This window comes from Leishmania braziliensis, chromosome 17 (assembly GCF_000002845.2).
Source record: "Leishmania braziliensis MHOM/BR/75/M2904 complete genome, chromosome 17".
NCBI classification, from domain to species: Eukaryota; Euglenozoa; class Kinetoplastea; order Trypanosomatida; family Trypanosomatidae; genus Leishmania; species Leishmania braziliensis.
This window is the reverse complement of record NC_009309.2, coordinates 552645-563587: the sequence shown is the minus strand read 5'-3', so window position 1 is coordinate 563587 and position 10943 is coordinate 552645. Positions and strand designations below refer to the sequence as shown.

At 62.1% G+C, this 10943-nt stretch overlaps 2 protein-coding genes across 2 annotated transcripts; both read right to left on the bottom strand.

The window, feature by feature from the left end:
• Positions 1-1384: 1384 nt before the first annotated feature.
• On the bottom strand, positions 1385-5365 carry LBRM_17_1250 (conserved hypothetical protein; the record flags this gene model as incomplete). The annotated part of the gene is made up of 1 exon (XM_001563842.2): positions 1385-5365. The coding sequence occupies one exon, from the start codon at positions 5363-5365 to the stop codon at positions 1385-1387; it is 3981 nt and encodes a 1326-aa protein (XP_001563892.2).
• Positions 5366-6623: 1258 nt separating this feature from the next.
• Positions 6624-10145, bottom strand: LBRM_17_1240 (conserved hypothetical protein; the record flags this gene model as incomplete). Its single annotated transcript, XM_001563841.2, has 1 exon — positions 6624-10145. One exon carries the CDS (start codon positions 10143-10145, stop codon positions 6624-6626), a length of 3522 nt encoding a protein of 1173 aa, XP_001563891.1.
• Positions 10146-10943: the final 798 nt, after the last annotated feature.

The following is a 10943-nucleotide window of genomic DNA, read 5'->3' as shown; positions in this document are numbered from 1 at the left end:
CATCTACGTAAAGCGGCAGCGGCGTGCACGCACAGGTCAAGGTGCCGCAGGGACGAGGTCCACTCGTGAGATGCCGCAGACCGGCACTCCTGTCCACCCCCCCCCCTTTCCTTCGGCAAGCAGTGCAAAACACCTGACTTGGTGGTGCTGTTCGCTTTAATGGCTCTACCAGTACGCCTGTGCGCACAGGACTCGAGAGTGCGCCCCCGCTTTCTCCCTTCCCTCACTCTCTCTCTCCTATCTGGAGAGGAGCTGCATGCTAGGGCAGCAAGGGCGTACCCCTGCAGGAAAGAGGGCGATGAAGAGAGTGAGAGTTCGAAGAGACGGAGAGGTGTGCCACAGCTGAGAGCAGTGAGCAAGCAAAGGTGCACGCATGAAAACAAAAAGAAAACGCTGGAGACGCCGGTGTCAAACGATCCGAGTGTGCGCGAGTGATGTACATCCATTGCCTCTCTGGTGTATGGCGGTGCGAGAGGAGCGGCAGGAAATGAGAGCTTAGGGCGGCATGGTAAGAAAGGGAGCGAGGACATAGAGCTGTCTCCCTCTCAGCCCCTCCCCACCCCACCCCCGAGAGAGGCGCTGCAGCCCCCCTTCGGCACAAACCGCCCCCCCACACACACACACAGAAGTACATTCGTAAGCGAAGCGCATATTATCCTCACGCGTGTGTCAGTCACTCAATGGGTGCCCGTGTGGGCCCTACACATCGAGGAAACCGGCAGATAGGCACGCACGCAAGGCACACGTGCCAGCATCATCGCTGTTGCTCGCCTGCACCGGCAAGGGAAGGGAAGAAGAGGCAAATGAAAGGCGGCAGAAGAGTGAGAAGAGATGGATGAGTACACAGACACGCACAGGCACAGGCACACAACCAGTGACTGATACAGCGGCAGCGTGTGCCCCGCACCCCTCCCGAGCAGACACACCTAAGAATAAGAGGGAGGAGAATAGAAGAGAAAGAGAGTACGGCTAAGCGGACGAGGGAAACAAGAGCGTTCCACGCACACCTCGTCTCTCTCCCTCTCTCCCACGCCCACTCACGATATCACTAGACGCTCAACACGCACCCGTCATCGTCCGCGACGGACTGTGTCATTCTACGTCACCGACCACGGCGCCGCCAGCCTCAGTGATACGTGGGAGGCGAGTAGAGCAACTCGCGACATATCCGTAGCAACCTCTCCAACCCCTCCGTCCGATTCACCATGCTCCCCTCCCCTCCCATGGCATCAGCGGTGCTCTCCGACAACAAAACAAGCGCCTTGTCGCCCTCACCTCTGCATAGGTGGGCAGACTTCTTGTCCGTGTAGGCGAGGCCACTCCATGCAGCTGATGAGCTCAAATTGCCGCCACCCCTGCGCGACATCGGACTCGCTGGAAACTGTCAGAAGGCCAGCCACCGACGGAAGTGAACGACCTCCTTATGTATGCGCGCCTGCAGTTTCTTCAGCTTCAGTACCTCCTTGTTGAACTCCCGGGCCCGCACCTCTAACGCAGCCTTCACTTCTCTCAGCTGGAGAGCCTGTGCGCGATCGCTGTGCTGCTTGCAGGCTCGCATGTCAGCACGCCATACGTCACGGAGCCTATCTATCTCGCGCCGTCGGGCCTCCAGGTCGCGCCGGCGCGCCAGCACAGTCTGCTGCAAAGCCGCCAGACGCGCCGCATGATGCTGCACACGCGCAACCTCAGCATCGTCAATGGCACTGCCGTTCGCCGTCCCGCCAGAGTAGCTGGCGTGGCCGACAAGTGCCGCCATGAGCTGCTGCGCAGACGCAGCGGAGGTGCCAGTTGGAGGTCCTCCACCCCGTGCACCACCAGGGGCAGTCGCCCACGGCGCCGCTGCGGGAGATACGCCCACGCCTCCGCTTGGGTCGAGATATCGGCTACGCGCCCCCAGCGAAGCAACTGAGGACGACATGGCGCTTGCGTCAGGCCACAAGTGGTGAGGTTGCCGCTCTGGTGAGGGGATGAGAAGTGGCCGCTGCACGGAGAAGGCAGCGGGAGCGCCACCTCTGCCCAAGTGTCCGTCCATCAGAGACAGCTGCGGTGCCGGAGGAATCGGCATCCGTGACGCAGTAGAACTCATCATCATCGAGCCCGTGCCGCTGTCGTCGTGGTTTCGGGAAGGTCGCTGAAGTGGGGTAGTGTAGCCAGAGAGGTTTGTGAAAGTAGAGCCAATAGCCACTGAAGACGACGCCGGCGGTGGTGGCTGCTCTAGCACTGCCGCCGGTTGCCCCGGCAGTGTACTACCAGTCATCATGACTGAAGAAGGGGCAGGCGGCGGTAAAGAGGAAGTTGCGCTTGTCCCCGGGTTCCCATCACGCGGAGTGCTCACAGTGTGGTGCACTGAAGCCCCGCCACGTGTAGTCACAGTCGCCGCTGTAAAACAAGCCGGATGCGTGCCCGCAGCTTCAACGGCGCTGGATGTGTGGTGCGGAACACAGTACCCATTCAGTGCGCGCTCGTACGCCTCCATCTCGCGTTGGACGGCACCACGCAGCGCTCTAATAAGGGCCGTCCACCGCGCACGCAGAACCGCTTCCTCACCAGCTGCCTCCTCCTCCGTTATGTAGAGCTTGCTCGATGTTGGAAGTGTCGTCCTCGACGGCGAGGCGGAGGCGGTGTCTGGATGTGCGTAGGACGAGGACTCGCTTGCACCCTTTGCCAGCTGGCCCTGCTGCTGGAGGTGACGTTGCACTGCCCTCGCCTCTTCCTCGTGGCGCTCCAGTGTGCGTAGTTGTGCCAATGACTCCTCAAGGCAGACGATGTTCGCCTCCAGAGCACGGGTCTGGCGCTCGTGCTCGCCGTCTGCAGAGGCAATGGCATCCTCCAGGACCTGCAACTCTGACTGCAACCTCTCCAGCCTGCGCCCCTCGCCTGTTGCAGCCTCCACTGCTGCGGCTGTACCACAAGGCACCAGCAGTTCGGTTGGTTGCTTCTCGGACTCGGCAGTGGCAGCCTCCTTCAGCTCTGCCAAGGTCTTCTCGACCTCCCTCAGCCGTGATGACCTATACGCGTCCCTCCACGTCTCGAGGTCCCTCTCACGAGCTGCTTGAAGCGCCTGCGCCTCTTCGTCATACCGCTGCTGAGCCTCCTCGCGCACCTCAACGAGGCGTACCTTGACTAACTCCGCCTGCTCCTCTTCGCCAGGCATACACACAGCAACCATGCCTGACTGCAGAGTGGCAGTCGGCAGCGTCGGAATGGGCGGAAGCATTGGCATCTCCGCCGATGGCGCCGGATGATCGCGCAGCCACGCCTGCTTGCGAGCCGTGAGCTGCGCGGTGAACGAGGGCTGCTGGCGAGGATTAAAAATGCTGGACGCGGACGACGATGTCGACGACCCCAAGTTCTTCTCCAGCTGGGCCTTCATGGCCCGCACGACCTGATCGTGCTTCGTCTCCAGCTGCTTCATAGCCATGAAGTGTCGCATGTTCTCAGCCTCGCGTGCGCGCTGCTCCTGGTTGGCCGTGCGTCCGAGAGCTGCAATCGCCTCTGCAGAAACGCATGCAGAGACGTCCGCCGACGGGGTCGCAGTGAGAGGTCGGCCAGCCTTCTTGTTCTCTACCATGATCTGCGTTTCCTCCTCAAAGATTCTTGCAGCCCTGCAAGCCTCGTCTCTCAGCTTCTGGTCCTCTTCATCCAACTTTGCCTGGTCCGCAACACCGATGCCATGCGCGCTGAAGTCGTCTCCGGGACTGGTGAGGTCGACCGTAGGGCTAGACACTGCCGAAGAGGCAGGCAATGAACGACTCAGCGGCTGCTGTTGTTGCTGAGCCGCTCTCAGAGCTACCTCCTTCTCGCTCTTCTTCTTGGTGTACTCCTCTCGCAGCTGTGCTACCGCGGCTGCGCTTGCTTCTCTTGCCTTCGCCACCTCAGCGTCAGCCGCTGCCTGAGATGCGGCAACTGTGGCCTCGTCAGCGTCTGAGGACACGTCCGCTGCAGCGGCTGCCGCAGTGGCATTCGTCGTCGTCGTCGTCAATGCGGCAGCAGTGGCTCTTTCCTTGACAGTCAGATCCGCCTGCTTCGCCTCCACCGCTGCCTGCAGTGCGGCAAGCATTGCCTCGTTCTGCGCTCGGCGCTCCAGCACCTTCTTCCGAAACTCCGCCTCGGTCGCCTTCTCAGCCGCGGCGATGGCGTCGCTAGCGCGCAGTTGCGCCTCCGTCAGCTTCGATGCCTGCTCGCTCTTGAGATGGGCGAGGGCGACGTCGCTCTCCTTCTTCCTCGTCTCCAGCAGCTGCGCTACCTCAGCAGCGTTGCATGCCTCGAGTGCTTTTCTCAGCTCCTCCGGAGACTGCTGACAGGTTTTCAGAAGTGTCTGCTGCTTCGCCTCCACCTGCTGCTGCAGCTCTCGCACACGAGTGCCAACGTCGTGTAGACGGGTCTTCCAGCTCTCCTCGATCTGTTTTACCTCACGGACGATCTGCAGGCGACCCTGGGTGGCCGTACTAGCCGCTGGCGACGCGGCTACAGTTCCACCGGCTGTATCAGAGCCCTCCTGCTCCCAAGCGGCGTCAAGATCCTTCTGGAGCTTCGTCCGCGCCTCCGCCAGTCTCTGTCGCTCTGCGTCCGCCTTCTTGTCCAGTTCAATGCGCAGAACTTGAAGCTGTGCCTCGTTCCCCTCCTCCAGCCGCTTCCGCAGTACGGCCTCACGCTCTTTCATGCGAGACAAGCCAGTGTTTGCTGTGGCACGGCTCGCGCCGGGAGGAGGAGGGTGCGACGTGGTGGAGGACAGTGCCAAGATGGCCGACACGTCCGGTGGAGCTCGCAGCGCACTGGCGCCGTCGTTCATAGAGCTGCCGGGTATAGAAAGGCCCTTCCCTGGCGTAGTGCCGGTGGTGACCGCAGCTATGCCACCACCGCCGATGCCAGTGAGAGAGCCAGGTGTCCGGTTCGACGAGCCTGCCGCAGCAGGTCTCAAGAAGAAGGAGTCGGCGATGGCCTTGGTAGACCCCGTCACTGCGGCTGTCCGGCCGGTGTGGGGGGCGCCGCCAATGGTAACCTCCACGCTACTACCGCCGCCGCCACTGCCTCGCTTCGCGCGTTCGCTGACGACCTGATTCTTGTAGTGCTCATCCATTGGGTGGTCCCAGAGGCTCTCGCCACTTCGGAAGTTGAAGTAGTATACTTCGTTGTCGTCAGTCTGGCACGCACGCCAGCCATCCGGCAGTGCCGCTCGAAGCCCCTCCTTTGCGATCCACATCAGCTCCGGCTCCGTAGCGGGGTCAATGCCGATGTACTCAGCGTACTCCTCCAGCTCCCCTTCAGAAGCCTCGTAGTCCTGCCCGTAGTTACTGGGCAGGATGGTGGAGACAGTGCCGTCATCGCTGCGGAACACCTCACCCGCAGACGGGATATCATTCATACTCGTCCCCCCTCCCAGAACGAAGACAATGTTGTTCTCCGAAATGACACGAATAAGCGTACGCCTGTGCCTGTGTAGGTAGAAGGGCGAATACTCTCTTGCACTCGATCTTGTGACATCAGAGGGGAGAGGGGGAGAAGAAGGCAGTTCACTGAGTTGATTGGGCGCCATCCCGCTTTCCGAGCTGGCGATGGGCCAGACGTCGCCAGGTAGGGGGGGGGGGGGCAGACAGACATGGGTGTTTCAGCTCTCACAGAACGGCCGCCTCTCTCTTCGATGGCGTCCGCAAGCGTGCAGAGACCGCCCCTGCCCTTGTCCATCATGGCCCTACCCGGTGGCTGACATGATGAGGGCTGGTTGGGGGGGTTGGACTGTCTTGAACCCATCGGCAAGGTAGTACCACCAGTTAGCATCCTCCCCAACAGAAGAGGGAGGAAAGAGAGCTACGACGCACCAGCCACGTACATCTCGCACGACGTGGGCCAGAGGCCACTCGAGAGAAACTAGCAGAGGCCACCTCCAATCCCGAGAGGGTAGAACCCTCTTTCACGCGAGGAGGAGAGGGAGGAGCGAGAAGGCAGAGAGGAGAAACCCAATCGATCAGCATGACTAACGTGTGATGGAGAGCAACTGGAAGGAAAGGAGGGAAGGGAGATGCATGCGCGTGGCTCCCAGAGCGTCGAGAGGTAACAGCTCCACTCGCTGGACACCATCTCGTCGACACCAACTTTTTTCCCCTTCAGTGCGAAGGGCGCTCAGCTGATCGCACGTCTCAGCTCTGTGGGAGGGGGTGGGGGGAGGAGGAGAAGCGGAATTTGTCATCGACCACCGCGCTTCGCCACACCCTACACCGCCATGTGTGTATGGGCGCCTGCCTTCACTTATGCCCGCCATGCACTCAGGCTGTGCCCTTGTGAAAGCACCCGTGTGCAGAGAGAGAGAGGGAGAGGGAGAGGGAGAGCCTCTCTGGCACCGGAGAGAAGGAGGGAACGAAGGGCTGGATGCCACGAAACACGACACCGGCCATAATGGTGAGCAAGTCACCGCAGCGCCTTGCCTCGTCAGCCCAGAAGTACGTATGCCTTCTCACATCATCGCACCTCCTCTCCTACAGTCATTGATGCGTCTCGGCGCGCACCTGCCTCTGTGGGTTTATGTCGGCGGGCAAGGTGGTTAAGTGTTACACACAATGTGAACGGAGCCCAGTAAGACAGGGAGGGGAGGCAGCGCACGTCTCGCTCCAAAAGTCCCCCTGATTTCACAGCTCAAACACGCCCAACGACTGGGATAACGATGTCCCAGGGGTGGTAATCTTCGAATCCAGCGCGCGTGGCGCCGCATTAGGCTGCGCTCGCAACGCCGATACCTGTGCAGCGGCGCCAAACAGGAGTCGATGCTGCTGACTTGCCTTCAGCGCGGAACCGTGCAGTTCTTGTCGGCCCATAATGAGCGACGGGTCGTGTCGCGAGCTAGCTTGCAGCCGCTCCTGCTGGTTCCGATGGCGATGAGCATGGCCTTGCAGGCGGCCGATGAGGGCCTGCGTGCGGTGACGCGCGGCTGCAGGGAGCATCAGGTGAAGCCGCGCCAACCCACGTGGCGTGTCGCCGATGTTATGTGAAGACCACGGCTTGATCACTTCAACGCGCACGGGCCACGCCCACTGCGCCAGCGGTGTCGCCCATGACGGGGGGGCTAAGAAGCCGGAGGACGAGAAGCGCACCACGACAATGGCATTGCCGGCCACCCCTCCCCCTTCACCAAGTGCCGGTGTGAGAGCCGCCAGGGCTTCTCGGTACCACGTCGAGGTGTGTGCCTCACCGGATCCTGCAGCGTCTCTGTCTTGGGTAGCAGCTGAAAATGGCGTCAGGACGCCGTTGTGTGGTCCCAGCGCCTGCTCCGCCTCCTGGATGTGGGTCGGCATGGCCTGCAACGAGGCGCCAATGTCGAGTGTGCGATTCGCCAGCAGTAGCTGAGCAAAGAAAAGTGGGAGCGAGACGACGCGGCTCCGGGCGCTTGGGCGGATAAGCGCCGCCCCGCGCTCCGTCAGCGCCCCCTGCGCGGTCACCACGAGCACACCCGCGTCAAGCAGCCCCGTTCCGGTGGACGGCGGTGCAGGGGGCGCATCGGAAGGATTCTTCGGGGGGCGGGCAAAGCCTAGGCCGAGGAGATTCGGCTTTCTCGTTGGCGGTATCACCGGAATGGTGGAATGACGACGCAGTAGCTGCACTGTAGACTGAGTGAGGAGCCGCAGCCCCTCTCCCTCACACCAGACAGCCGTCCAGCCGTGCCGCTCCAGGAAGTCTTGAGCGCTGACGCACTCGCGCTGCTGCGGCTCCTGAGTTGTGAAAGTAGAAGCGGCGGACGATGCTGTCGTGGGGTGCGACGGCGCCGAGGTGAAGAATCCTCCCAGATGCTTGACCACAAGGTGATGCGACGGAGCCAACCGCACAAAGCCGCGGTCATTCAAGATGTTGCTGCCGCCTGCAAGCGAGACGGCCAGCGACGCCGCAGCGGTCAACGTTGGCACCACAGCAGTGGTGGATGCAGTGTCGAGGTACGATGACGGTGCCAATAAAGGGCGGCTCTCAGTCGCTCCAAGCATAGGTGGAACCCCTGCTCGCTTCTCGAGAACCGCGACAAAGAAGCCGTCTGTGTTGCCGTTCAGGTGAGGCATGACCCGTCGGCAACACCTCTGCAGTGCTCCGCCGATGTCTTTGGGGTCCCCTTCCGCACCCGTCGACGCTGGTGCAAATATCTCGGGTGGCAGCCGAGTGGCGCTCTCACCTTGTGCGTAGGCCTCCGTGGCACTGCAAAAGAATCCGCCGGTGCCAGATGGAACGTCCCAACTGCGCAGCCCAGCAGTGAGATGCAGCGGCGGCACACTGCCACCATCGTCCTCCTCGCTCTGCGACTGGGTTCGCCGTGGCAACGGGCGTGGAGGAGAGATGAGTGCCACGGCGTCGCCACACGCCCGCAGCACCGCCGCCACAACCGCTTCGTTCTCCAGTGGGTTGAGAGTGCAGGTGGCGTAGACAACGCGGCCACCCGTCTTGCAAAGGCGTACCGCGCGCTGCAGCAGCGCACACTGCAGTGGAAAAAACTCGATGCCGCGTCCCGGGTGCCACAGCCGCCACGAGAGGGCGTCGCGTCCCATGCGGCCCTCACCGGAGCACGGCGCGTCGACCAGAACCCGGTCGTACAGACCTTCGCCAAGAATGGCTTCATGCCCGAGTGACGCTGCATCGCCTCGGCCGCCAACGCCGCCGGTGCTGCTACCGTCGTGTGAGTCAACCAGCCCAAACGTTTGTCCGCGACCGCGCGTGACGACCACCTCAGGTGATGCGTTACGCAGGCGTTCCTGCAGATCGCCAATGCGCGAGGCCTGCGCCTCGTTAGCGACGACACAACCACTGCCGACAAGAGGCCGCCGCCGGCCACTCTCAGATGCCGCTGCGCTGGGTCCGGCTGCGGTACTTGAGGACAAGTGTGCCTCGCTATTGCCGCCGGCGTGCATGCAGTCAAGTATCAGCGCCGTCTTGTTTCCCGGCGACGCGCACATATCCAGCACGCACTCCCCCGGCTGCGGGTCAAGGTAGTAGACGGGCAGCATACTCGGCAAGCTCTGGAACACAATAAGACGCTCGCGAGCGAGGGACCGCAGCAGCTGCCGGTTCGCCAGCACGGTGTCGGCTGGGGTGCTCTCCCGCGTGTCAAGGGTATAAGCGCCCATCGCCGGTGGCAGCCACGGCACCCTGTGCAAACCGCGACGGCGCTGCAGCAGGCAGTGCACGGCGCTGGCGTGCGGCGAGAGAAGTCCGGAGGGCTGTGCGTCGTCGGTGGCAGCATCGCCACCACCGACGACGCGGAAGCTCACGTCCAGTGGGCGAGCGCGCATGGCTTGATAGAGTGCCATGAGCTCCCCCTCGTGGCGCACAAGGCCTTGACGAAGGAAGTAGCGGGTAAAGGACACGTTTGGGCCAGCTGTTAAGTTGCGCTGGAGACGCTGCAGTCGTCGCAGCCCGGCGGCTGCTCGCTCTTCCGGCGACAACCAGAGCGCATCGCTTCCAGTGCCGCCCGTTGTGGCAAGATCGGTTAGCGACGGCGGTTGTACCAGCGCAGCTGCCACTCGCGCTTCTTCAGAAAGCGTGGCACCGACGACGCTGTTCTCGACCGCGTCATTACTGCACAGTGCATCGCCTGTCGTTTGTAAGGAGGCGGAAATTGTGGAAGCAAGCGCACCACTCTGCGCGCCGTCATCGGCATCAGCATCGTCGTCTCCACAACGCAGTGCACGCTCCGTTGCTCGCGAGCGTCCAAAGGCGGCGGTCAGCAGAAAGCCCTCTGAGGCGGGAGCAGAGCCGCTAGCAAGCAACCTCTGTTCGTGCTGCCGCAGCACGCCTTCCACAACACGCAGTTCTTCGGCACTGCGGCACGATGAGACGGCGTCCTTGATCCATGTGGGCTCGAACAGCTTCGCAAAGCGTGACAACTCTGTCTCAGCGAGAGCGACATCCAGCGCGGCAGCCGCGACGCGGTAGTCGCCACGTCGCCGCGCCTCCTGTAAGAGGAGAGAGACATTGGTGCGGAAGAGACTGCGCTCTTGCGAGTGACCCAGACGCTCCCCAATGGAGCGGTGCCGCTGGCGAGAGAGGGAGGGAACGATGTACTGCCGCACTGCCTTGCACATGAGCTGCTCCGACTTCATAGAGAAGAGAGGGTCGAGCTCACCACGGGCAGCCCGGAAGGAATCGAAAACAGCGCGTCGCGTGGGACGCAGCATGGCGATCGCTGCTGATGCAAAAAAAAAAAGAACGCGCGGGCTTCGTGCAGCTGTGAATGGGGGGAGGAGGGGAGGAGGAGGAGGGGGTCGAAGCCGTCGAGGCCGTTGATGAGTACGACAATCGAAAGGGAAAAGAAGAATGCGAGGTAGGAGAGGAGGGAAGGTTCGATAAGCGCGTGTATGCGTGCAAGCAGGGAGGGGTCCAGGTAGGAAGAAGAGAAGAGCGCAGAGGGTAAGGCAGCGCGTGCTTGTCAGGAGAGATAACGTCGCCGTTCGAGGGAAGCTACGGAGGTGGGGCACGGACAGGGAGAGAGAAGAGGAGCAATACTGCCTCTCAAAAAGCACACGCGTGTGCATCTCTTTCGCTCACTTCCGCAACTTCCTACCAGACTGCGCCTCCGGCTCGGGTCAACAAACAAACAGTGTCGATAAGGGCAGACAGACCAACACGAAGGACGCGGTGACCTTTGTTGGAGAGTAAAGGAAAGAGACACGCCGACACACGAATTTCTCCCACCACCGCCGCCGCCGCTGTATGGGAGTGTGTCGTGTGGGCGGGTGTCGTGTGGTTTCGCAGCTGCCGTGATGCTCTTCTGCTGCTCCCACTTTTTCGCTAGCGTTGGGTGAGATGTGTATAGCGGGCAAGCAGCCACGCACGCGCGCCGGCCTCCACCTGTCCCCCCCTCCTCCTCCTCCTCCCCAGCAAGACGGAGAGAAGCCAAGGAGAGAGGTGGCATGGAAAGAGAGGGGGTGAGCCGGGTGTCGAGGGGCCTCTGAGGTGAGAAGGACAAAGAGGGG